General features: G+C 35.5%; 1 protein-coding gene across 1 annotated transcript in view; it reads right to left on the bottom strand.

Moving 5' to 3' along the window:
- Nucleotides 1-27,769, bottom strand: part of LOC122041977 (ATP-dependent DNA helicase MER3 homolog) — a 99,287-nt gene that overhangs the window by 22,429 nt on the left and 49,089 nt on the right. The window contains exons 4-17 of the mRNA XM_042601878.1: nt 27,027-27,188; nt 26,708-26,945; nt 26,568-26,604; nt 26,447-26,493; nt 14,868-14,905; nt 11,842-11,863; nt 11,514-11,726; nt 11,157-11,313; nt 11,021-11,072; nt 2,505-2,576; nt 2,369-2,418; nt 2,125-2,242; nt 1,977-2,040; nt 1,807-1,890 (exon numbers count right to left, since the gene is read on the bottom strand). Coding sequence (XP_042457812.1) covers nt 1,807-1,890; nt 1,977-2,040; nt 2,125-2,242; nt 2,369-2,418; nt 2,505-2,576; nt 11,021-11,072; nt 11,157-11,313; nt 11,514-11,726; nt 11,842-11,863; nt 14,868-14,905; nt 26,447-26,493; nt 26,568-26,604; nt 26,708-26,945; nt 27,027-27,188 — 1,354 coding nt within the window. The remainder of the gene's footprint in view (nt 1-1,806; nt 1,891-1,976; nt 2,041-2,124; nt 2,243-2,368; nt 2,419-2,504; nt 2,577-11,020; nt 11,073-11,156; nt 11,314-11,513; nt 11,727-11,841; nt 11,864-14,867; nt 14,906-26,446; nt 26,494-26,567; nt 26,605-26,707; nt 26,946-27,026; nt 27,189-27,769) is intronic.

Below are 27,769 nucleotides of genomic sequence, written 5' to 3'. Positions count from 1 at the left end.
TACACTTATAATTACATTACTAAACAGAATAACAGTTTGTTGACAATTGTGCAGTTATAGCTTTCTCGTTCCTATATTTTCTTGTCTACAAAATCATCACCAATTAAAATAGGAATCAACAAGCATTAGAAGAGCAGTAACAAAAACATGACAAAAGCTATCCACAAAAAGGTTAATATTAATAATTATGCCAAAAATCAACTCATTCTGCTATAACATAGGTTTCTCAAAAATCAGAAACAAATTAAGTAGACAGTTGTCATTTTGAACATTTAAAATAAATTAGCTACACCTGCACCATTATTAAAAAGCTAAGAACTCCACTGTAAAAGGTTTAAATTTTTTTTACTTCAACAGATATATGCATTTCAAGTCATAATTCTAGAAGTGTGAACAATGTCCTAACTCTAAGTGTCAGTTACCTTCAAAAGACAAAAAAAATGAAGGGATGGAAAAGTTGGAAAACAAGATGTAAATAAAAGGAAGAGTTTCATTTTTTTAACTTTTCCATCCTTTGCAGGAAACTTAAAGTAGGTTGACCAAGATTTAAAATCTCGTTCCGTTTTGCCTGATATAGGCGAAACATTTTGTTCTGCCTGCGGACCGGCACCGACACAGCCACATCTCCGGTGTCGGCAAGCCTCGAGGCCCCGCAGGCCCAGCAATGGGTTCGGAGGCGTCGCTATAGCCAAGCGACATGTCTAGTGGCATAACGCGGGCCCGACAACGCTTCCGAACGTGTTGCGCCTGCTCGGAGGTGGCTGGCGACATGTCTAGAGGCGTCGCACTAGCCCAAAGGCCACCAGCGACTCATGAGGCATTGCGCTAGCTCAATGACTCGTCCGAACATAGCAACGCTTCGCGGCGTGAAATAGGTGAGCGAAATTGGGCAAAACAGTGGGGGCAAATGTTTTAACTTAGGTTTAATTAAGTTAATAATTTTAATCAATCCCTTGCAATGATGGGGATAATTTAAATAGGTTTAATTAAAGCTTAATTAAATTATCTCTTTAATTTAATATATATATATATATTAAAAATATATTTTTTATTTTATTTTATTTTTAAAATTATTTAGATTATTTTTTATTTTTAATTAATATATTTTATATCTAAAAATACTAAAACTATGTTGACACGGCACGATATAATACCGAAACTGTATCATTCCGTTCCGGAACCAAAACCTCGGCATGAGCCAAGATTTTAAACCTTGAGTATGACTAGAAACGGCGAGAAAACAAGGAACAATTATTAAGCATACCTTTGGATGAGAAGTGAGAATTGAGCATAATTTGGATCATGACTCCACTAACATTTTAGCAAATGAGCATGCATCCAATGGCGTGAAAAATCCAAAGCAAATAAAAGATCAATTACTCTCATTCCACATTGTGCAGCGTATTGAATGCAAGTCATATAATAAATCAATGAAATCATCAAAAGAAACTGGAGAAACCTTTCAAATGAGGCATAAGTAATAGGAAGCAATAATATGTGGGTCATAACAGCCGCCATGATTTCAAAGCCTAAATTATAATTCAAGAAACCTTATCATCCAAAAATTGTTGTTTTCCCAAGACAGTTTCTTAGCAGGGCAAAAGAAAGTACAAGTGCAAGTGTAGTTTATCATACAAAAAGAAACAAATCATGTGTAATGACTATATACCAGAGATCCAACACATTTAATCAGTATACTGATCATACCACAAGTATGTGTGTTGTCAGAATCATCATTTGAAGTCCCTGGATTTCTATTATATACAAACTTGAATTCAAATTCCATAAAACATCAAATAGAGGTACCTAAAGGCTTTAACAAGAAACCATCTTCATCAGTCCAAACCATTCCATGTTCTGACAGTTCCTTAATCTTTTCCATGCATATTTCTGATTATAAGAAAATATGAATATTGAATGTTCATATGACCATGGACTTAAAGACTTAACCATGAAATCACATGTAAAAATATTACCTAGCATGTGCTTTTCCAGGCATTCAGAAGGAATTCCTCTCTTTAACCCATAGTTTTCTGGATTCTGATTTGAAATGTGAAATTAGAAAACTCTCTGAAGATGTTTATCTATAGGCAGGAACTATCTTGAACAATAATGAAAAAGTACCTTCTTTATCCTTACATGCAGGTATGAACATTTCAGCCATTCAATTGCCAAGCTTATATCAGATACAATCAGCTGAACAATCTCAGCCATCAGATGTTCCGTTGCACAAGAAAGCAACCTAGGAAGACAAACAATTGTTGAAACTAGAAAATAAGAAAATTATTAAACTACAATCAAAGCAAGGATGGTTTATATAAGAAAAAACAGAAGTTTAAATGTTCCAGATAGGAATTCTGTAGCATACTGAGATTCAACCAGTTCACACCCATTCAGGAGGCTTTCATATAGATGTACCTAAATATGTACCATACAGATTTCAGAAAAAAAAAATCAAAGAAAAACAGAAGCACAAGTTAAAAGAGAACTTCTGTGGGTATAACCGTGTCCCTTCTTGTCATTATTATAACTGTTCCAGTATCATCAAATGGTGGGCGTCCAGCCCTCCCACACATCTACAGAGATCAAGGGATAAGTTTAGCCTTTTAAAAGTGAGAGTTAGATATAATAGACTGGCAATGACAATTTTAAAAGTAATTATGTGAAGATGCTGATGAAAGAGCTAAGCACATAAAGAAGTTGCATGAAAGTGGTAAGGCAACCATTGAGAAGCAAAATGACAAGTACACACAGAAAGCACATGGAGTTTAATGAGGGTGATTTGGTCTGGATTCATGTAAGGAATGAGAGGTTTCCTCAAGTTAAATTTAGAAAATCGAAACGAAAGGCAGATGGTCCATTTAAGGTACTTAAGAGAATTGGCAAGAATTCTTATGAAACTGAACTAGCTAAAGATTATGGAGTGTCCTCAACATTCAATGTGGGTGACTTAAGTCCTTATCATGGAACAAATGAGGACAAGACTTTTTCAACCCAGGGAGATTAACACAGGAATGCAAAATGTGCTACAACCCGCTCTTGTATACCTTGTTGAACCTATGGTATCATCTTCAACCCATGAACTAAATAAGTGCAAGGCCAACTTGATTGAGCATCCTAAAGAGTCAAGGAGCATGCATAATGTTTCTTGAAACAAGTTACAGCAAGATTTAAGGGGCACGAAGATTTCAAAAACAAGTCAAAGCATTTTCCAAGGTAAAGTTATGGGTTTGCAAGATTAATAGGGAGAGTAAATTTAGCCATTTTTGAAACAAATCAAAGCAAGGGTTAAGGGCATGCAGATTTTGAAACAAAGTCAAAGCATTTTCCAAGGAAAACTGAGGTAACCAATAGAACCTTGGGGAACGAACTTAGAAGCTATGTTGGCAAAAACATCAAGCACGTGTGAAACAATGATGGTTTTGCTCCATTATCACGTTCTCAAAGCTGCCACTATCAATCAAAACCAAGCACACCTTGCCATGAGAAGTACATCAGGTGTGATATACATTCTTCCTCACCCAACTCTCGTCCTCAGCCATATAAAATACTTTCAAGCTGCGTTGCACCACGATTGGCCTACCATGATCAGCATAGTCACCTCTTCTTCATCAACATCATATTTTGGTTCGCTATTGGGTTCATTTTCTTCATCTAAAACCCCGACGGGCAAACCAAGCTAACCAGTAGAAACTTGGGGAACGAACTCAAAAGCTATGTTGGTAAAAACATCAAGTAGTGGGATCTCATGCTTCCACAAATTGAGTAAACTGTTCCATGCATCATAGCATTGGTAAGAGTCCTTTTGAGGATGTTTATGGTTCTAATCCTACTGGTCCTAAGGATATAGTTCCTCATTCTACAATTAAGTAATTAAGTGGAGATGCAGATAAAAGAGCTAAGCAAATAAAGAAGTTGCATGAGAGTATTAAGGCAACCAATGAGAAGCAAAATGAAAAGTACATGCAATCTGCAACAAATACAAGAAAGTGCATGGAGTTTAATTGGTTGCAAGCTGCCAACAAACACAAAAAGCACATGTAGTTTAATGAGGGTGATTAGGTCTGGATTCACCTAAGGAAGGAGAGGTTTCCTCAAGGTAAATTTGGGAAATTGAAACTAAAGGCAGATGGTCCATTTGGCAAGAATGCTTATGAGATTGAAATATCTAAAGATAATGGAGTGTGCTCTATGTCCAATGTGGCTGACTTATCATGAAAGTATGAAACAAATGAGAACTAAAGGACAATACTTTTTCAACCCAGGGAGATTGGCACAAGAATGTAGAATATGTTACAACCCACCCTTGTGTACCTTGTTGAACCTATGGTATTATCTTTCAGTCCATGAACCAAATAAGTGAAACCCAACTTGATTGAGCATCCTAAAGAGTTAAGAAGCATGCAAAAAATTTCTTAAAACAAGTTAAAGCATGGGTTGAGGGGCATGCAGATTTGGGGAAAAAAGTCAAAGCATTTTCCAAGGTAATGTCTTTGCAAAATTCATAGGGAGAGTAAATTCAGCCACTTTTTTAAACAAGTCAAAGCATTTTCAACGAAAAAGTTATGGTTGTGCAAAGATTCAAATGGGGAGCACTTTTGGCTTATCTTTTTAACCAAGAACCTTTAAGAGCTTAGTTATTAGTAGTTAATGAGTAAATTTCGTATTACCCTATGTATGAAGGGTTACCTGATCTATGAAGGGGTTGTTTCATCCATTAATATTCATTTGGGTGTTTGGGAGTCAAAACAAGAAGCTTGAACTTTGATTGTGTATAAAGAATGTTAGTACCCCAAATGGTTGAAGGGAGATTGTTGGAACCCAAGTGATGTTAACCATAATTTTGTTGTTTGGTCAAATCAGTTTAAGTTAGGCCTTACTTTTGTGTTTGATGCGTGTCTAAGTATGCAGGGACTTAGAAAAACACACAAAACTAGTCAATGACTCAATGTCCGATGGAGTACGATGACGGGTGCTATAAGACACCTGAGGGAACTAAACTTGGAGTAGAAGACGTAAGCAAGCAAGAAGGATGGATCAGGAAGGGAACCAATGGATTCAGTGCATCTGAGGGATGAGAAGCTTAGCAGAAGAGTACACCGAAGATCAAGAAGGATGCATAGGGAGTGAGCCAGAGGGCTTGGTGAATCCAAGAGACGAGAAGCCAGAAGACTACTTAAGGTAAGCTATGACGATCCAAGTTGAGTGAAAATATAATTGAGAGGAAGAGTAGACTCAACTTAGGCGGACTTGATTGCAGTTAACCTAAGTCAAAAGTTTCGGGCAATCAGAAACATGATTTTGATTGACTGAAACTATCAACCGAAAAACATGTCTTGATGCATGGTATTCTATCCTCTTTTCTTTTTAAACAAATATTTGCAAAGATCATGTGACCGAAAAAAGAGGTGTGGTCCAACATGAAGATGATGTGGAGAGTGACTCACTCAGAGATCCAAATTAACCGAGGATCATGTGACCAAAAAAGATTTGGTCGATCAAAAAGTTGCCTTGTCAGCAAAGGCGAAAAGAGATGACCTATTCATGGATGATCAGCAGTTTTCTATCAACTGAAGATGCCATGTTAGCAAAGTGATGATCGAGGCGAAGGCTATAAAATAAGAACCAAAGGCTCGAGATTACAAAACAATACACATATACAAGCTATGAAATTGTTGTCCCTCGGACTAGCAACCTAAGGGTTGTGAACCAAGTTAATCCCGGAGTTCATTTTTTGGTATGCTTGTGATTGTTTTATTTATGTTTTTACTCTAATGTGTGTCCCCTTGCTAAGAAATTTGCAAGAGAAAGAAGAACGATTTTATTGTAGGTTTACTATTCACCCCTTCCTCTTGCAATCCCAACACTAGCTTCCACATTATAATCACTCTAATACTTGGTATCAAAGTGAGACCGCCTAGAAGGACTAATCACCAACTAAGCTCCTAGATCGAGAGGATCAAATAGTGAATGTAGAGATGGTCGGATCCACAATTTAACCTCCTAAGTTTGAAGAAGACTTTGCACTTTTGAAGCACAAAATGGAGGTATTTTTTTTAACCAACTTTGATATTATGATTTTCATAAAATATAATTTTGAGATGCCTAGGGACAATGATGGAGAAGAACTTGAGGAACACCAATGGACTAAAAAGCAATGAGAGGACTTCATGGCAAACAGTAAGGTTGAATACCATTTATTTAGCGTGTTACCAATGCAGGAAATATACAGGGTCAGTGTGTACAACTATGTGAAAGAGCTTTGGGAAAAGCTTATTGTACTTCACGAAGGAACCTCAAAGGTGAAGTTTGCTAAACAGAACTTGCTAAGAAGCCAACTCGACAACCTTTGACTAGAAAAAGAGGAATCAGTGGCAAACCTCCACTCAAGACTCAAGGAAATTTAACAAGGTTAAGTAATCTCAAAGAAATGATGGCCAATCGCAATACCCTAAGGAGCACGATCAATACATTCCCTAGAATGACACAATGGGTGTCTATCATCAACTCCTATATATCTAAAAACCTTGAGGTATATACCCTAGAGGAATGTTTCACAACATAATTACATGAAGCTCGAGTTGCTAGATTAGAAAGCAAGGGAAAAGAGCGTAAAAATGGGAATATAGCACTAGCAGCCCAAGAGGAGTTTATCATCGGATGTTGACCAGGACACATACATGGTAAGAAAAATGAAAAAAAAAATAGGAACTAACAATTTGACAGAGACAAGTGAGTAAGCTTCTAAGAAAGAAGAAGCAATGGGTTGATTAAAAATGTTAAAGTCAAAGTTGCAGTTGAAGCATATTTAGACAAGAGCAAGTATGCAGCCTAGTCAATCTAATTCAAGTCTTAAATAGGCTTAATTAATCATTTAAATTTCATTTGCATGTAGTGAGGACAATTTTAATATGTAGGCCTAAAGTTTACCTTTATTTGTGTTGTAATGATAACTTAAGCTCAAACTAAGTACTCTATCTAGGCCTTTTCTAAATGGGCTTACTTTTAACCTTTTAGATTTTAGGTTACCCTCTAGCTATAAATTAAGGGGTGGCCACACATGAATCTAATCTTTGTTTTCAATCAAAAAGTATGGTGAGGCTATTACTTGTTGGTTCTTCATTGAACTAGAACTTATTAAATTAATCCCTTATGGCATTCATCAGCTTATCAACCTAAATCCCATAGGTTGTCACGTCTTCTATCTCATGGACCTCAGATTGATGCTTTGTTAAGCATTGGCTCTCGGTTACATCATCCATCTTATCTGTTTTTATGATTTTTTCCTTCAATTTGTCTTGGGTTCATGAGATTCTATTCTCATCGAGTTCATGTCATGCGCAATGATAAAGCCATCATTTGGCCCCACATAACAATAATTAGGGATGATTTTGAGCTGAATTAAAGTTTGGCGACAAGAATGTCAAGTATTAAGTGGGCGAGATTGTAACTCAATAATTTATTTTGGCATGGTGAGTTATGGGCTAATAGAGGAGCTTTAAAAGCCTAATGAGTTATCTACTATTAGTTTGACTGTAAGCATGAAAGAAGGCCAAACTCCCTAATTATAACAAAGTTGTCTGAACATATGCATTGGAGACGACTGATCACCTATTTGGCTCTATGATGTTACGTGGATAATGGGAAGTTATATTGGGTAAACTTGGACAGAGTAATCTGTTGTCCTCAATCTCAAGTTGACATGAAGTAATCGCTAAAGAGAATAAAAGGGAGGTGAAGAATGTCATCATTCAGAGTTAGCTTTTCAATGTGTAGAGGAACAAATGTGAAGCAGTATTTATAGTGTCTAGTTAAAAAAAATACCTTTATTCCCTATAAATGCTCATAGAATATATACTCCTATGTTTGGTTGCACAAAAAAAAAAGATCAATTCTAATAGGTAGTTATTTCAAATTCAACTTTCTTATGGTTAGGAAGAAGAATAGAAAGATTTGTAAAAATTACAAGGTCATGCATGGAGAAAACTTAATTACTCAATATAAGTTAATAGTGTTAGATATACGCCTCAATCATAGTATCAATAGAAAGAAAATATGCACGACGTCCAGCTAATTAAACATAGGTTTGTGGACCTGGCATGTAGCTCATTTAGATTCCCCGTTGATCAAGCGTTTACTACACATATGAGATCTCATCCTTAAATCTTCTAGAACTGGCAGGGTGGTTTGCATAGGACAGTGATTTCTTCAGACGTCCCAGTCCAGTCCTAGGGTGACATGTGCCTGGACAGTGTGGCAGTTTTACATTCAGCTGAGTCATGCAGTCACTTTCTAGATGCTGGCACAGCGAAGGCTCCCCACCGGAGACCGGCAGGAGTATCAAGAGGTAGAGTGCCCAAAATCGTAGTTTTTTTTTTAGGGCCAGATGTAAAGAGGATATTCAGGAGCGTGAAGATACATGTATGCAGGTCTTTAGGTATCTATTCAAATCTGATACTACATCAGACATGAATAGACCCTAAAACCTCACTTTTGTACATTTAGATACATGATATACCACTTTTAATTATCCAAAAAAAATATGTACAACTCCTAGAATTAAGTGGTAAAAATTAAAGAATCGGAAACAAAATATATTTAAAGAGAAGGTAGGAGTACAAGTATTACGAGAAATATACGATAACTCGAATATGACATGGGATAAGATGATACAAAGTTGACAATAGTAGCCAAAAGTTTACTCGTCAAAGGGACATGCACCACCAAGTAAAGAATTTTGATGATAAAATGAGAAAGTACCAGAGAAAGTGAAGGAAACCAACCACGTTTATAAGGTATTATATACATGTAAGAACGAAAAAAATTGAAAAAATATACAATAGCCAAGGAAGAGGTCAAGAAAGCTAAGAATGAAACTTTTGAATATTTATATCAAAAATTGGATATAAAAGAAGAGGACATAATAGCTAGAGCGAGAGAGAGGAAGATAAGATATCTTATCCAAATAAGATGTATTAAAAGATAAATGCAATAGGGTAATAGTAAATGATGAGAATAAAAGAGCGATAGAAGAGATATTTTTATCAACTTTTTAATAAAGGTTTAGATGAGCAACTTAAATTAGGCAATTTAAGTAAATCAAATGAGTATAAAAATTTAAATTTTTATAGAGTATATCCTTCAAAGAGAAGGGGAGCCTTAACACAACGATGAAGTTGTTGTTGTGTGACCTAGAGGTCACGAATTCGAGTCTCAAAAATAGCATCTTCAAAGCAGGATAAGGTTGTATACAATAGACCCTTCCTGGGGTCCCGTATTGGCTGGAGCTTTGTGCACCAAGCTGTCGTTTTTTATCCTTCAAAGAACAAATTTAATACGAATGGGGCATTAGCGCCAACTAAACTAGTTGACCACATTGGGTTTGTTAAGTCGGACAATCTAATTGGACCAAGTAAGAAGCAATATTTATGGTGTGCAATTTATAAAAATACTTATTTTATTCCCTATAAATTCTCATAAAATATATACTCCTATATTTGGATACAAAAATAAAAAATCTTAATTCCAATTGAATAGTTATTCAAAATCATAAGGAATGGAATAGGCCTAGTTATTGCTTATCTATTTCATCCTTCAAAGAACACATTCAATACAAATGGGACTACCCCAATTAGAGTAATTAGGTCAAACGGGATGGTTGAGCCAATCATACTACTTGAGCAGATTGGGTTAGTTGAGTCAAGACTAGGCAAATTAAGTAGTTGAGTTGAGATTTTGGGCAATCGGGTCAAAATACGATGATTGGGCAAACATGATGATTGGCAAGTTGGTTAGGTCAGACGAACTAATAGGGTAAATTGTGTGAGATCAATTAAACAAACTATTCATGTAGAGGTTTTTTTCATTATTAATTATTCCTTGTGCGTTCCTTATAATATTCTGGTATATTCCTACCAACCAAACGTAAAGCATAAGAATAGTTATCCTTTATCTATTTGGTTCCAATAAAGAATGTGTCTATTTTCTTGGTAGAAATAACTTTTCTTTATCTATTATATTCGACAAATCAAATGCACCACTAGGAGCTGTAGCATTAATATTGAAGCTATGTTGCAACTATATGTTGATTAGCTCAAGCTATGGAGTTGTTGAGCTGGTGCTAAGGTCATATGCTCCATGTATCATGTTTTGGGTGGTAGACTCAAATAACGAATAAAAACTACTTTGCATTAATAGCACTACGGCTGCCTAATGTTAATTCAACGGAAATAGCTCCTCACATATATCTAAGCTACTCTATTATAGTTGTCTATATATATTATTTTGACCATAGTATGAAATCTCATACCATACTAGGCAAATCAGTCAATACATTACATTCCAATAAATTAGTGAAATTAATACTACTCAGTATAATAATGTCTCCTATGTCATTGTATCAATCATGTTAATGAGAATCAATCATTTCATATCAACACTCAACACCTCTTGGCATGCTAGAAGAATTGACATAATATTGTTACTTTTTTAGTTTGTCCAAAATTATAATAGAAAATAAAATTAGAATTTAACTATTTTTTTTCATTTTCTTCCTCCTTCCACCTCTAATTCGCTATCAGCATCAAAATACCGACATGGCTCAAGATTTTGAACCTTGATTGATGATCCTGTTTGGAATGTGGAATGTGGAATGTGGAATGTGGAATGTAGTAATTTTTTAGTTTGGTGTCAGTAGTTTCCACTTTCTTAGTTAGTTACATTTAGAGCTGTTAGTACTGGACTTGGGCATTGATGCTTTGGAAGTGGTGTTTGGGTTGTAACTAAGTGTTAGCATTATTGAAGAAATTGGAATGAACAATCTTGTTCACTCTTATCGCTTTAAAAAAATCATTAAATTTTTTCTCCAACAGCCCATACGTCTTCGCATATTGCCCTAGTGTATAACCATTCTGATCCAGTGAGCTAACAGTATCATATCTTCAAACAAACAGTTTAACTTCAGGAGAGAATAGCTTAAGTAATTGTGCAGAAGCAGACAAAAGGTAAGAGAGTAATGTACTTGCAAAATCATAGACCGGTCATATTCGGTGTAGAGGCCTTTCTCTTTGTTGCTATAGATAAATGCAAACTCAGCAAAATTTGTTAATTTTGTAAGTAGGTTGAAATATAAGCTGGAGAACAACATATGAACTTACAAATACTGTGTAGATTTGACTACCACAGTGTGCGCAGGTAGATTGATCCCATGTGCAAGAGTGTTTGTGGTGCAGAGAATCTGAATATCACCTTTTAGGAATAGGCCCTCAACAAGGCTACGGTCCTTCATGCTAAGCCCACCATTATGATAACCAACTGAAAGGGACGAGAAACATTCAATCTAGGAAGGTTTTGAGCCAAAATCGAAATCATAGTCTCTTTTGTCTGAACATCCAGCCTTTCCCAGTCCATATGTGCATAAAGAAATAACTAAAGAAGTTTAAAAAAAAAACACACAAATTTGTTCAATTTTATTTTTGAAAGCTTGTAGGTGTTAGAGGAAAAAGTACTTTTACCGCCATGAATGATAAAGGACTGCATTTGCTTCTCAGTAAAAGATAGAGAAGCTTCCTTCAGTTTCTCCTGCTGTTGAATGGATTTCACGAATGGACTTGAATGACCAAGTCTCATTGCTATCTGTGAGAGGCATTGTGCTGACTCTACTGCTCCTTTTCTAGTAGAACAAAACACTAGTGCAGATTTTCCTTTGGAATACTGCATTAGAAGATCTGCAGTAGACTCTTAGATGTAATGCCACTACTTAAAATAGCAATAGAATGAATCACTATACTGGAAGAAGAAAAAAAAGATAAACTGCTCAATTGGAATTGGTTTTTCATTTACCAAAAATGAAGTTCTGGAGGCGCTGCAAAGATAATGAAAATACCTCATAAGAACAAACGACAGATAAGACAGTAAAATAAAATTTGTTTTACAGCAGGCTCATCCTAACAGAAGGGAAGTTAGATAGTGTTGTTTTCAAGTGTCGCATAAAAAAAAATAAAATATAACTTAGTCTAGCACATACCTACTTTTATGCATATGTTTTAGATAGAATTAGTAGGGTTTTAAATTGAGTCTATAAATGCAGATAGTTATCATTAATGAAAAATATTATAATACAATATTCTTCCTTCCTCAAATTCTACATGGTATCTGAGTCATCCTTTTAAGATAAGTTTCCAACAGAAGAATATTCCCTTGAGGCGGGAGGCACCGATTTCTATCCATAGGCATCTTCTTCCCCCTTTCTATTCTACTCTCATGATGCCTCCTAAGAGCCATTTTCTGTGTACCCTATAGAAGCAGCAAAGCTCAGCCAACATCCTCCTGAGCTGCTCAAGCATTCATATTCATCCAACAGATCCCATCACCAAAAGTCCTAGAGGATGAGGCCTCCCCACCTTTGAGGCCTTGAGGAGGCCTCGTACTTCAAGAACTCCAATGAGCATCCACCCATTGCAATCCCAAGTAAATTTTCCTCCTCCATAGCCTTCATGGGCAACCTTTGCATGCATGGTTTAAAATTTTCAAGCTATATCGGAGTTTTGGTCTCTAATTTGAACAATACTACGTTGTGCTAATACAATTTCAGTATTTATTTGCTTTCAAATATAAGTTCATACCAATTAAAGAAAAAAATCATTTCCATTAATATTTCAGAGCAATATATTATAAACAATTATGAGAATGTCAATCACCTTGCTTAGAGGTAATACAATCAAGGGTTATATCTTATATTTTTCATATCATCTTCTGATTTAATAAACAACCTATAAATTTTAAATTTTCCTTTCTACTTTTTTGAAAAAAAAATTTATTTACATTGTAGGAAGTAGGAACTCACCAGCTAAATGAAAAAAAAAAAAATTGTCGCATCTAAATTGTATTCCACATCTATGTTCATTATAAATTAATGCTTGCATTAACAATCACATTAATTTTACAGGTTGAGGATTGTCAAAATGAGATCAAAATCTTGTGTTGCAATCTTTTTTCATTCAAAAGAGTCAAAATCTTTCTTTTTTCCTTTTCAAAACTATGTTAAAAATATTTTTCAAGTGTTCTATTGAAGCATTATTGTCTTCTCTTTTAGTTGTTGTTGCCATTTAATAAATATGTAACTTTTTTGCATCATTTTCCTTAATCTTCATTAAATGATAATTTAAAGGCTAAATATATTAAAAAAAATTGTGTTATTTAATTTAATTAGGAAAAAGACAAATAAAATTTTATAACTCATTTTGGCAACTTCCTTAATTACTCAATTGTATTTGCTTACTTCTTCCAAAATATAAATCTCTATTGAATCATTAATCGCACTAAATTTTTCCTTAAATATAAGAATTATAACTTGAATGTTGACAAAATTTTAACTTGTGTTTTTTTTTATATTAAATCTATTGTTGTTATTTAATTTTAAATTTTATTAATTATTTAAGTTAAACGATAGACATGATAGAAATGAAAATATTAGAGAGAAAGTCATAATTGTACCGAAAACTTCAAGAGACACATTTAAGACAATGCAAACATGTATTAGACGATCAATAAATGCTCTAGTCAGGCGATGTGAAACTATGTCAAATATGCACATCAAACGAGGAACACCAAAAAAGAATTGGTTAGCAACAATAAAACAAGATAAAAATTATTTAATATAAATGATGATATAGTAGAGGATAGAATCCAATGGCATAGAAAGATTCATATAGCCAACCCCACCTAATGGAATAAGACTTGGTTGTTCTTGTATAAGCTAAATGAAACTCGTTATTAAGCTTTAAGGAGCCCAATTAGAGTTGTAATTTGGGTATGATTGAGTCCTTGGTTAGGTATGTAGTTTGAGTCAAGCGAGTTCAAGTTAGATTCAATTAGGGCTTAATTTGATTAGTTAATGGTCATATCAAACTTATTTTGGTTAGGAGTTTAGTGATGAGAATTTTTTTTTCTTTTTCTCATCATGTCTCTCATCTCTCGTGGTTCCTCTCTCCCACCTAATTTCTCTCATCACACTCCCTCTCACACAGATCTTAATTGCCATTATGTTGATCTGATTGTGATGTTGGATCCTAGATTGAGCCTTAGCTTCTTCCTCTCTTCCCCGTTAGGTTAGCCAATCTCTCTCGCTCACTCTCAATCTTGCTCTCTTCCCCTTCCTTATCTCTCTCCTAACTTGTCATGCCACTCTTAGACCATATCACACCGTTTTTTTCCCTAGTGTATCACTCTCCCTTTGCTTCTCCCAACCTCACTAGCTCCCACAGCAGTGAGAAGAATTAACGACAATTGATCATGGCAATAGGAGGAAGAGGAGAAAAAAGGAAAGTAGAACAACTGTCTGTGCTATTATTAATGTCGTTTTAAATCTTGGTGAGGGAGCAAAAAAAACTGATGTTTATCCACCATCTCACATGGGATGTTCTTTTGAATCGTGCTCTCATTGAATCCTTCAATATTAAAGGCAGCATGTGTCTATTCCTCTACGCACCCATTTCTCAATTGAGCCATCTTACTACCTGCTGCTCTCAATCACATCTATTCTTCCTTGTGGGAGATTTACTAGTTTTGTAATAAGTTAGATATAGATAGTCTCTGTGTTCTAGCTTTAGAGGGAGCATTACATAGAAATATATTATAATCTAGTTTAAGGCATACCTATTTTCTTGTTATGTTTTAGATAGAATTAATCATGTTTAGTGTTTTTAGAAAATCATGTCATTATCCTTTATGAATGAAAATTCATTATACAATATTTTCATTTCCTAAACTCTACAAATAGCATTAGAATATAGAAGTAAATGACACTGCAAGTACAAAATCTCATTAAAATGAATAAACAAAGAGTGTAGAAAATGGAATCTAATTACCCTCTCAAACAAAAAATCATTTTTAGCTGGAGCATAGCCTGCAAAACAAGATGGCACATGTAAAGGCAGTTAGGAGAGACCATTATTTAAGAGGACTACGGATAAATATATAGTAGACTGCTCAAAAGGAAGCAAAAGCATCTGCTAGTGCTTCATATAGCACACATATCCATTCATTTGATAAAACTTCAGGTAAATATCATTTCAAATATAAAATATAACAAGGTAAAATGTAGGTGACAGTGTATTCCTAATGAATGACCTCCGTAAAACAAAACACAAAAAATAAAACACATTGGATTCTGGAGAAAAAGGCATAATTATCAACCTCAAGGAATCATTGTACAACATGTGACCTCTAGAGTGTTCTAGCAAATAGAAGGCTTCAAGTCTCTGCTACTGAACCTGGCTCCATTTGACCATTTTTGTGGCCATGTGACCTTAATGGTCTCTTGCTTAGAATGCATCTTATGATGGAAGATGTAATATTAAAAAAACAATATTGCCCAAGTTATATAGAAGCTACAGCTTACATTCATCTAGGATATTGGATAAAATTTCAATTTCGCATTTTCAATAAAATAAAATAAAAAGGACCGTTCGTGATGGAAAAGTTTTTGCACTCACTCCTGGTGAAGTTTTATAATTGGTAACAACCATGGAAGCTAAAAAACATATCAACCTTATGGTAATTGGTAGCTATTGATAGGTACCACGGGTTGGTCTATGTGCCATGTCAAAATTGCAATGTCAAGAGCTGCTAAAGGCTTTAGCTAGTTTTTACAATAGAAATGTCACATGACTAGAGGTCTCATTACTTGGCCCTACATGGTGGGTCATGCTTAGCAAACCCAGGTTAATACCTGTGAGCCTAAGGATCAATTCAGCCACACTATGTCGAGCAAGCATTCCCAACAGATCGACTAGTGAAGCTCTATACAATTTTTAGAGTTTTAAAATTTTCATGAATTTTCATTTTTAATATTTTATATTATGCTGGACTATTGATAAGTGTAATTCGTGGTTTGAAATCGTATTGGGCCGGACGAAATGATCGAAGCATATCATTCTGAAAAACTGATACCATTTGGCATGATTCATCTCCTCCCTCCTCCAACATCTAATCGTCTTCGACACCAATCATTGGAACGTCAGCATACTATCAATACAATTTCATTCTGATTAAAGACTTAAACTCCAACACAACTTGACATTTTGAACTTTAGTTTAGTTATCTCCAGAAACAATAATAATCTCTTTTCTTAAATGTTAAAATATATTTTAGATTTCACATATGGTTTGACATCAACATGCTTATTGTTTCTATATCCACACATATCAACATTGTCAGTCAAACCTCGTTGGCCTACTTCTAAAAGATATAGATTGGCTTTGCCTCTTTCATCAGCTATGCTTAAGTCACAAGTTACTGCCCACATATGTTGTCTCGCATATGTTGCTGCCTAAGCTTTGAAGTGCGCTACATATTGCATATTACCACATATGGTATATATGGTTTGTATGCAAGGTTTGAAATATCAAGTTGTGCCACCCAAAACGAGTGGTATTTACTATTCAGACACGGGACTAGCATTGCGACCGCAAGGCCATCACGACCTTGCAATCACCCTCCGTGGGGGTGCGAAGGGCTCCGCGGGATCGCCTAGGATGCCGGAACCTTGTTGTGACCTCACCGGGATCGCGCCACTTACGATTTTTTTTGTTAATTTTTTATTTTTTTTCAATAATTATATATTATAATTATCTAAACTGTTAATTATATATTATAATTATAATTATTATTGATAATAGTTATAAAATATTAAAAATATTTTTAAATTTATAATTTTAAAATTTTATTAACCAATTTAAAAAATAATTTAAAATTTTAATATATATTGAAAAATAAATATGAAATTAAAATTATTTAAAACAATTTAAAAATATAATTCTTAAATATTTCAAATAAATTTTTAAAAATTCAAAATTTATCAGTATATTCAAGAAATAATTTAAGACATTCAAATAATTTTATAATTATCTTTGAGTCTGTTAGAATATGTAAATATATAGAGGTATTTCTGTAATTATGTTGTATATCTTCTTTCCTATAAAAAGACTAACTCGTGGTATCAAGACACGAGATTTTGTTTTCCTTTTAACATGGTATCAGAGCCAAGTTAAAGCAAACCCTAATTTCCTAAGAAAACCCTAATTTTGCTGTCGTCATCCCCATTCCCCGTTCCCTTTCTCCTACGCGTCTGTGGTGTCGCTCCATTGCGCAGACCGACCGACGCTGCCACAACGCGAGTTGCCGACGTTGTGTCCTCCCTTGCCGCGCCTCCCTCGTCGCGACAAGCTCTCAGAGGTCCCGTCAAATCTAGCTAGGGTTCGCACGGCGCACCCTGTATTCCAGCCTACTCTTCGGCATCAGCAGCATCTTCTCCGGCGTCCATCAACGACGTCCACCCGTGTTGGTCCTGCCTATCCATCAGCGCCATCCGAAGTCCGCAGCCTTTCTTCGCAGTTCTTTCCAAACTGATCAATGGCTACATCCGGCATCCCAAAGTTGGATATCTCAATCTTTACCAACCACATCACTGCACCCCTTTCTTCCGAGCAGTTGGATTGTAAGAATTACGTCTCTTGGGTCTCTCACATTGAGCTTTTGGACAGGATTATGAGACACATCTCACTCAAACTAAAGATGTTCAAGTTGTCGATCGTCCTCTATTGAAGAAGGTTGACGCTCAGTTGTGTTGCATTATCCGAGCCACCATCCATCCATCTCTTAGGAATGTCTTCCGTACTCATAAAACCTGCAAAGCTGTTTGGACACAGGCTCTATAACTCTTTACAAACACCTCTCGACGACTCTATCAAGTTTGTGAAGATCTCATGTCCATCCTCAGTGCCCATCAGATTAAGGATTCAATGTCAACTTATCTGAGTTCGGTCTCTAGCCTTCTTTGTGACTTCAATGAACTGCTACTGTTGAAGAGCTTGAAAATCGGAAGAAATTTTTTATGTCTAGCTTTATATAGTCTTCCCACGGATTATTCTCATATTCGTAATCAAATCTTGGGTAGCCCCACAAAAGCTACCATGGACAATACCTGGGCGACTCTCCTCCGTGTCCCGGCCAAATCTTGACGATGCCTCTTTCAATTCCTATTGACTCGTCAGCTTTGGTCTCTCGACACAACAACAGACCTTACCTCACAAGGGTGGCAAAGGACGTCCTTGGTGTGATCATTGCCATCGACCGGGACACACAATTGATAAGTGTTGGAGTCTACATGGTCAACCTCCTCGCACTGCTAAGATCTTTCAGATTTCTGTTGCTTCTTCAGCTTCCACTCATAGTTAACACCGGCGTCGACCCCACTACCTTCCTATAATGACTTTTTGAAATGGTTTGAGGATCGTTCTGATTCCACTGCTACCGTTGCACATTCTGGTAATTTCATTCCTGGCATATCTCGTTCTTCAGGTCCTTGGGTTCTTGATTCTGGAGTCACCGATCATATCACTGGTAATAAATCCCTATTTTATTCTCTCACTACTTTCGATTATTTACCAATGGTCACCATGGCCAATGGTTCTCAAACTCAGTCTTATGATATTGGTATTGTTCATCCTTCTCCGTCTCTTTTCATTCATAATGTTCTTTATGTTCCCGGCGCTCCCTTTAATTTATTGTCAATAAGTCAACTTACTCAGTCTCTTAATTGTGTCATTTCTTGTACTAAAACGTCTATTTCCTTACAGGACCAGAGTACGGAGAGGATGATTGGATTCGGATGTGAGTCTCATGGCCTATATCGGCTTCAACAACCCTCTCTTGTTGGTTCGGCGGCGGCATCTCCACTTCTTATTCATGCTCAGTTGGGACATCCAGGTCTTGATAAGTTGAAACAATTACATCCTCAGTCTTTCTCACTTAGATTCTTTGTCTTATGAGTCGTGTCAGTTAGGTAAGCATGTTCGTAGTTCTTTTTCTCCTCGCATTGAGAGTCGGGCTACATCTCCATTTGCTTTGGTTCATTCTGATGTTTGGGGTCCGAGTCGTGTTTCTTCTACGTTGGGGTCAAGGTATTTTGTTACTTTTATAGACGATTTTTCCCGTTGTACATGGTTATATCTGATGAAGGATCGTTCAAAATTATTTTCTATTTTTGAATCTTTTTTTCATGAAATAAAAACTCATTTGGTACTTCCCTTCGAACTTTGTAAAGTGATAATGCACGCGAGTATTTATCTACTCAGTTTCGTACTTTCTTGGTATCTCATGGTGTGTTGCATCGCACGTCTTGCCCTCATACCCCTCAACAATATGAGGTCGCAGAACGCAAGAATCGTCATCTCCTCGAGACCACCCGGACTCTTCTTCTCCATTCTCATGTTCCTCATCAGTTTTGGGATGACACCGTACTTACTGCATGTTATATCATCAATCGCATGTCTTCCTCCACTCTCCAGGGTAAAATACCTCATCATGTACTTTATCCTCATCAATCTCTTCATCCTTTACCACCTAAGATCTTTGGTTCTATATATTTTGCTCATGCTCTTGATCCTGACATTGACAAACTCTCTCCCCGATCTCATAAGTGTGTCTTCCTTGGGTATCCATGGTCTCAGAAAGGGTACAAGTGTTATTCCCCTACTCTCCATCAGTACTTTATCTCTGTTGATGTCACGTTCTTTGACTCGGTTCCATTTTTTGGGCCTCACGCATCTCCATCAGAATTTTCTCCTTCTCCAACTGCACCAGTGACTATCTTTTGTCCTCCGGAGGAGTCTCTATTAGCCCCAGCCTTGTCTCCTCCTTTGCAGGTTTATCAGCGTCGTCCTCATCCTATTTTGCCTCCGCCCTGCAATGACACTGTTGAAGACACATCTTTGGAGCCAAGTCCTTCGCCTCTTCTTCCGGTCCTATCTCCTAAGTCTGATATTCCCATTGCACTTCGAAAAGGTATGTGTTCCACTCGTAATCTTTCTCCTCATTATGTTTCTTTGAGCTATTATTGTCTTTCTCCTCCCTATTATTCTTGTCTTTCTTCCTTGTCGTCTGTTTCTCTTCCAAAGACTACAGGTGATGCCTTTACCCATCCAGGATGGAAACAGACTATGCTTGATGAAATGAGTGCCTTATAGAGCCGTGGGACTTGGAACCTCGTTCCTCTACCACCTGGGAAGTCAATGGTTGGTTGTCGATGGGTCTTTACGGTGAAAGTTGGTACAAACGGCATGGTTGATTGGCTTAAGGCTCATCTCGTCGCTAAAGGCTATACTCAGGTATTGGGATTGGATTATGAGTTCACTTTTTCTCATGTTGCCAACATGTCTTCTTGGCGTATATTCCTGTCCATTGCTGCAATTCGTCATTGGCCCCTTTATTAGTTGGACATCAAAAATGCATTCTTACATGGTGACCTGCTCGAGGAAGTCTACATGGAGTAACCTCCGTGTTTTGTTGCTCAGGGGGAGTCTTCTGGTCTTGTATGTCGCTTGCAGAAATCTTTATATGGCCTCAAGCAGTCACCCAAAGCATGGTTCAATAGATTTAGTACAATAATTCAACAGTTTGGCATGACTCGGAGCGAGGCTGATCATTCTATCTTTTATCGCCACTCATCTACTGTACGTAGTGGTTTATGTTGATGATATTGTCATCACAGCTAGTGATCATCTCGAGATTTCACAAGTGAAACAATATCTTTTCAAACATTTCCAGACAAAAGATCTCGGCAAACTCAAATATTTCCTAGGGATAGAAGTAGCACAGTCTAAAGATGGGATCATCATATCCCAAAGGAAGTATGCAATGGATATTCTGGAAAAAACAGGAATGTTAAAGTTAAAGACAGTCGACAATCCCATGGATCCTAATGTCAAGCTCCTACCAAATCAGGAGGAGCCTCTTTCAGAACATGAACGGTACAGGCAATTAGTAGGGAAACTAAGTTACCTTATTATCACTCATCCGGATATCTCATTTGCAATAAGTGTAATAAGTCAATTTCTCAACTCTCCGTGCAAAAAACATTGAGAGGTTGTGACTCGCATTATTCAATATATTAGGGGTGCACCAGGAAAGGGTCTTCTATATGAAGACAAAGGACATACTCGAATTGTGGGATATTCTGATGCAGATTGAGCAGGATCTCCCTCTGATAGAAGATCTACTTCTGGGTATTGTATATTTGTCGGAGGTAACCTTGTTTCTTGGAAAAGTAAAAAGCAGAATGTTGTGGCAAGATCCAGTGCAGAGGCAGAATATCGAGCTATGGCTATAACTAGTCAAGAACTTATATGGCTAAAACAGTTGTTTCAGAAACTACGGTTTGGAGAGGTTACACAAATGCCACTCATATGTGACAACCAGGCCGCCATGCATATTGCCTCAAATCCAGTTTTCCATGAAAAGATTGGCATATTGAAGTTGACTGTCACTTTGTCAGAGAGAAAGTCATATATGGAGAAATATCTACTAATTTGGTCAACTCACATGATCAGCTAGCAGATATATTCACTAAGTCACTAAGAGGTCCTCGAATTGACTACATATGTAACAAGCTTGGTGCATATGATCTATATTCTCCAGCTTGAGGGGGAATGTTAGAATATGTAAATATATAGGGGTATTTCTATAATTATGTTGTATCTTCTTTCCTATAAAAAAACTAACTCGTGGTATCCAAAACACGAGATTTTGTTTTCCTTTTAACAAAGCCTTTCAAATGATTTTATAATTTAAAATTTAATTTTGAAAATTAGTTATTTTTTAAAATACTTTATAAAAATTTAATATGCATTATCTTATGAGAAAATATTAAAATATGAATTCAACCAAGAAGGCGAAAGTATTCGAGGGCCTGTGGGACGAGAAGCATGAAAGCATGGCAAGCTAAGAAGGCGAACTAGGTAAAGGCATGAAGGATGAATGACGAGGAGCCAAGGCTTGATCCATTTGAGTGACGAGACTTCATGAGAGATATAAGTGGAGTGACCTATATCTAAGGGACAAGAGTAGATGGCAACTTAGGCGGACTTGATTGTAGATGTGATCAAATCTACAGGGATTGATTGGAATCACTTGAGAAAATCACACCCTAAGTGTGTTCTAAGCGTTTCAGGGTTTTATGGTTTAACTAACAGATTGATGGTTGTGTGTGACTATTAGCCGAGAATGTTAACAATCTAAGTGTTTTAGCGTTTATGATTTGCCCAATTGACTAACTGGCAATTAGGGACTAATTGACTAGTAATATGGGATAGTCAACTGGTAGTTCAATACCTTGAGTTGGGTCTGTTTGGGATATTGTGGAATGAATCGATCCACTGATGAGTAGGTTCAAGTTGACTAGTGATTCAAACCATTAAGAAACTAACAGAAGGTTTGCTTGCCAGTCAACTGGCCCACCCAACTTAAGTTCGTTTAGTCAAGAATAAAATTTCTAATCGACCAGAGTAGTTGACTCAACACCTATAGTTGATTGATGTTACAACCAATTGACTAATGCTACAGCGATTGATCCAAACACAGCTGAACATGAAAGTTTTAATAGCACAATTCGCATAAGATACTGTGAATCACTAGACAAATGGTTAACAAACAATTGACCGACAATCACCATATCAGCAAAACGGTCGAATTCGAGGAAAAGGCTATATAAGCTTAAGAGGCTATGAGAAGAATCATCTACTCAGTGCAAACAACACTTGCACTATACTTGATTTCTTGTTGAGCTCTATTATAAAAGCTTTGTCTTATTTTTTATGTCCTATATTTGTTGATTATAAGAGGTTTCTCCACATTTAGTGTTGTTGAGAAGGAAAAGAAATACATGTTCGCAGGAGTGATCACTTGGCGGACATAATTAATGGAGTAGGTGCCTGCGGCCTACAAAACCATGTTCGGTCGCTGCGAACTTTGGTTGCCATTTTGTTTTGTATTCTTGATATTTTCGCTGCATATTTTGTTTTAAAACACTAACATCGCAGAAGTGGTATTCACCCATCTACAACATCAATTGTAACACCCACACAATCCAACATGATGATCACATTTGGTCAACTGCTACGGTTGGTCGACTAGATTGCAGTTCAACCACCAGTTTAGTTGGGCAAGAATTATTACAAAGAAACAAGTTGTGTTCAAAGATGAGTCAACTGACTACGACTCTATTCCAAGCAAACAAAAAGTTTATGTTTGTGACGAAGTCAACTAGACAATCTAATGCCAAGTTAGTTGACTAAATTAATTATTTATTCAAAAAATTAAATCTATCCAAGAGTCAACTTATATAATGTTGAGTCAATTAAGATAACCAGAAACTTAAGCCTGGTATTTGAGGGTCATCCTCAATGACTCAATCAACTAAAGGTCACATACAGTTGATTGACTACTTGAATCAACCATGGAGTCAACTCAAGTTAGTTTGCTTACACAGAAGGGTTTAGGGTTGAGGTTGAGTCAAGTGAATAATAATTAACAAGAGATATTTCTCATGAACATAAAGGTTTTATTCTGACTTAAATCAACTGGATCTTAGAAAAGTTGAACCAGTTTAATTGACTCAACAAAAGACTAAAGCTCTGTTTTATACAAACAAAATGTTTTTTTTAATTAAGAGTAAAGCAATTTTAGTCGATTGCTTAGTTAACTGATTTAATTCTTTAAATTTAAATATCATCCTATTTATGTGAAAAGTCGACTGTGAACAATTTGAGTCGACTTGTGAGGATATTGAGTCGATTGAATCTATAATTGCTTGGGAATCAAGCTTGCATTCTTATGGAGAGCAGTCGACTAATGGAGAGCAGTCGACTAATAAGTGTTGAAGTGGATTGAAGTTATTGAGTCAATTCTGAACAGCAGCAACACGTCCTCTAAGATCCAAGTTCCGACCAACTAACGGCTTAAAGGAGTCAACTAACATTAACCAATACAGCTGCTATAATTTATTCATAGTTGGTTGGAGGACTATAAAAGGAGATGAAGGGGAGCCTAAAATAACAATTCTCTAACAAAAAGTTGTTACTCTCTTGCTTGGACATTAGAAATTTGTATTTAATTATTGTCCTTATTTGTATTTGCATTTTTAAGCTTAAGATCTTTTACCTTCAAGTTTCCTATTTGTTGCAAAACTTTTCTCTTTGCGTATCTGTTATCATATAATTGTTTTTTGTAAAAATATTTCTCCAACAGTCCAACTTTAGAAGCTTTCATAAGAATAAAGGAGAAAGCTCATGAAGAAGTCCATAGCAAAATTACGTAGAGAATTCTAGAAAACAAAAGTGTTAGCATAACGTATATTCAAACAATTAAGAATACAACAGCGAAAATGTTTCCTATAAAAATATGGTATATCAAGTATCTGCCCTAAGCACATATCCTTTACATTAGTCATGATAAATTTGCTGATACATCCCCAACATATTATCATAGTGCATGTTGTTTAGATGATATTATGCGTCAATCTTGGCAAGAAATGCTAAAAATAATAAGTTTTAGGCTTAATAGAGAAAAATCAAAAAAATATGAAATTTAAGTTAAGTAATAGTAAATATAGTAACGCAATTTTTTCAGATAAGAGATACCGACTTACACATAACTGAGAGTTTTAAGTATATAATATCGTTTTTGTAAAGAGATAGAGGGGTTAATAAATTTGTTTTACATAGGATACAAGCAAGATGATTAAAATAAAGGAGGTTGTTAAGTATTCTTTATGATTGTAAGATACCACTAAAACTTAGAGGAAGTTTTACAAAACGACAATTAGACGTGCTATATATGGAGCTTAATGTTGGATATGAATCAAGCATATAAGCAAAAGTTGAGAGTTTCAAAGATAAAGATGTTAAGGTAAAATGTGTGCACATATAGGATGGACAACCTAAAAAAAGAATACATCAGATAGAAAGTAAGAGTTGTACCTATTGAAGGAAAACTCCGAGATGTATTTAAGATGGTATAGACATGTACTTAAGCAACCAATAAATGCTCCAATTAGGTGATGTGAAACCATAACAAATACGTATATTAATTGAAGAAGAGGGAAACCAAAGAAGTTTTGGTTAGCAACCATAAAATTCATTTAAATATAGATGAAGATATAATAAGGGATTGAGTTAACATGATCCATAAAACCGACCCCATTTAGTGGTATAAAGGTTTGGATGTTGTTTAGGACAAACAACATGCATAATGGTAACATATCTTGAATGTCTCAAGTGAGTTAGTAAAAAGAGATGGACTTAGAATTGATCCTTAAGTTTTAATTAATTTACTTTCATTGTTATCAATACATCCTCATATATATATCCTTAATTGTTTCAATATACATTTTGTTAACACCATATTTTCTAGAATTCTCAATGTAATTTTCCTCTAATTTTATTATAAGTTTTTTCTAAATCAATAAATAGTATGTGTGAGACTTTTTTTCCTAATATTTTCCAAACAATTGTGTAAGAAGATGTATTTCAAACATAAATCCAAATTTATTTTCAATTACCTTGATCACCTTCCATAATCTTTTTTCTATTACTCTTTCTTATAATTTCATGATATGGCTCATTAGCTTAATGCCTCTATAATTCACACAATTTTATATGCCTCATTTGTTTTTATAAAGGAGACTAGAATATTTACCCTCCAATGATCAAGTATTTTCTTCATTTTTAATATCGGAATGAATAACTTTGTAAGGCATTCAATACCCTACTTCTCTAAGTACTTCCGTATCTCTATTGGAATATCATTCGTCCAATCGCTTTTCCATTTTCCATCCAATGTAATGTCTATTCTACTTTTGAACTTTGAATTCTCCAATGAAAATTAAACTACTTAAATTTCCCAAGTGAGTTGGTCACCGAAAAGTTCATTAACAATTTGATGAAAATAGCCTTCCATAGCTCCTTTATTTTCTCATTCTTCATTATTACCCTATTAGATTAAAAAAGGACAGCCCAGTGCACGAAGCTCCCGCTATGCGGGGTCCCGAGGAAGGATCCATTGTACGCAGTCTTACCCTGCTTTTTACAAGAAGTTATTTCCGGGATTCAAACCTATAACCTTTTGGTCACAAAGCAGCAACTTTACCGTTGCGTCAAATCTCCCCTTCACTGATACCCCTATTAGATTAAAAAAAAAAGTATCTAAGATAACAAAGTGCTTTTCTAAAAGCAAACAGAGGAAACATACAGAATGAAGGAAAAGGAAACAAAATGTGAGAAAAGATAACAAGTGGGTTAGAAATCAAAATTAGTACACATTGAATATAGAACAATACCTAATCCATAAGCACGATTATACCTCATTTGACAATGACCTCAACAAAATTAAATGAAATTTCTGATTTAATCAGATCTTCTCTAATGTTTTATATTTGACTTATTGTTATTTTAGATTATATACATCAACCGGAAAGCAAATTTGCATTCATGCAGCAAATAATTTATGTTTTATGAAATCTTATTAACAAAAATAAAGGCATCATTAAGAAGGAAAAAGGAAGTAATAGATCTGACCAATCTCAGACAGTTAAAATGGAAATTGTCCATACCAAAAACTTTGGTCACTAATTTCACTGGTCTCATTTCTTCTCCAAAGCTGTAATGCATATAAATGGATAATTTAATACATATATCATGACAGACTTTTTTTTTTCAAAACTCATACAATACCTTTTAATTCCTTCTGATGGAACCAGGAGCCATTCAGCTGAAAATAACACAACCAGGAAGACAACAGTTATATGTTGCTGTTGTGTTCATTTCCTTATAAATGTAAGAAATTTGATGACAGTATGCTCATGTTAACCCACCAATATCTTGAATATTTGGAATTGTAGCAGAAACTGCAAGGAAACGAACATTTGCTAGAGGACTAGAGCCCATCTGAGAAGTGTGGGAAAGCATCTTTATTCTGCTAACAATTGCCTCTAATGAAGCTCCACGGGGGTCATTAAGCAAGTGAACTTCATCAATCAGTACAAGTGAAATATCACCAAAAAAACTCAAGTCGCCATTCCTTATGCCATGACGGGTAACAGCATCAAACTTCTGTGAAACTAATATTCAGATTACAAAAGCTATGAATAATGCAACCAGAAACATTATTAAACATGTTCAACTCTTCCCGACCTCAGGAGTAGTTAGAATAATATCTGCATCTTGTATGCTTTTTGATTTATAATATTCGCTATCACTGGTCATCTCCAAGCAATTAATAGCCAGTGGCCCGAACTTCATGTTCCAATCACGGAGTTTTTCTTGAACCAATACCTTTGATGGGGCTATATAAATCTTCACATACCATATAATTAAATAAGTCACAACCCATCTATGATGGAAATTAACTAGCTTTTAACTTGCAAAATTTCCATAAAAATCTTAGGAATATATGTAGCCACCATAAGAAAAATATAACATAGTTCTAGCACTTCGTTAATTAGTAATATATTACCGTTGAAATATGTTTTGGCACAAAGTTATCAAGCACAAAACTTCTCTTAGTTTTCCAATAACTACACTTAAAATTTTCTTTAAAGTTAAATCATACAATTTGCATCAAAAAGGTTATTAATGCAGCAATACAAGAGGGAAAAAAACTCAAAAAGAGATCAAAACTTTATTAAAACTAAGATGTAAGATTAAAACCCAACAATATCCTTAGTCTCCTCCTCAAAACAGGACTTGTATCAGTAGTTCTAAGGATCTTGGTTAACAAGGAACCTTTATTAGTTTTGCTAAGACTAGTGAAAGGATGATGAAAACTATACAAGATTTTTTAAAACAAAAAATTGTAAAATTTAAAGACCTAATTTTGTTTCATAGTCTCTCTTTACAAAAGAACTTATCTTATTCAAGTGACACAATAGAAATCT

This window comes from Zingiber officinale, chromosome 2A (assembly GCF_018446385.1).
Source record: "Zingiber officinale cultivar Zhangliang chromosome 2A, Zo_v1.1, whole genome shotgun sequence".
In the NCBI taxonomy this organism is placed as follows: domain Eukaryota; kingdom Viridiplantae; phylum Streptophyta; class Magnoliopsida; order Zingiberales; family Zingiberaceae; genus Zingiber; species Zingiber officinale.
This window is presented reverse-complemented; position numbering and strand designations above follow the sequence as displayed.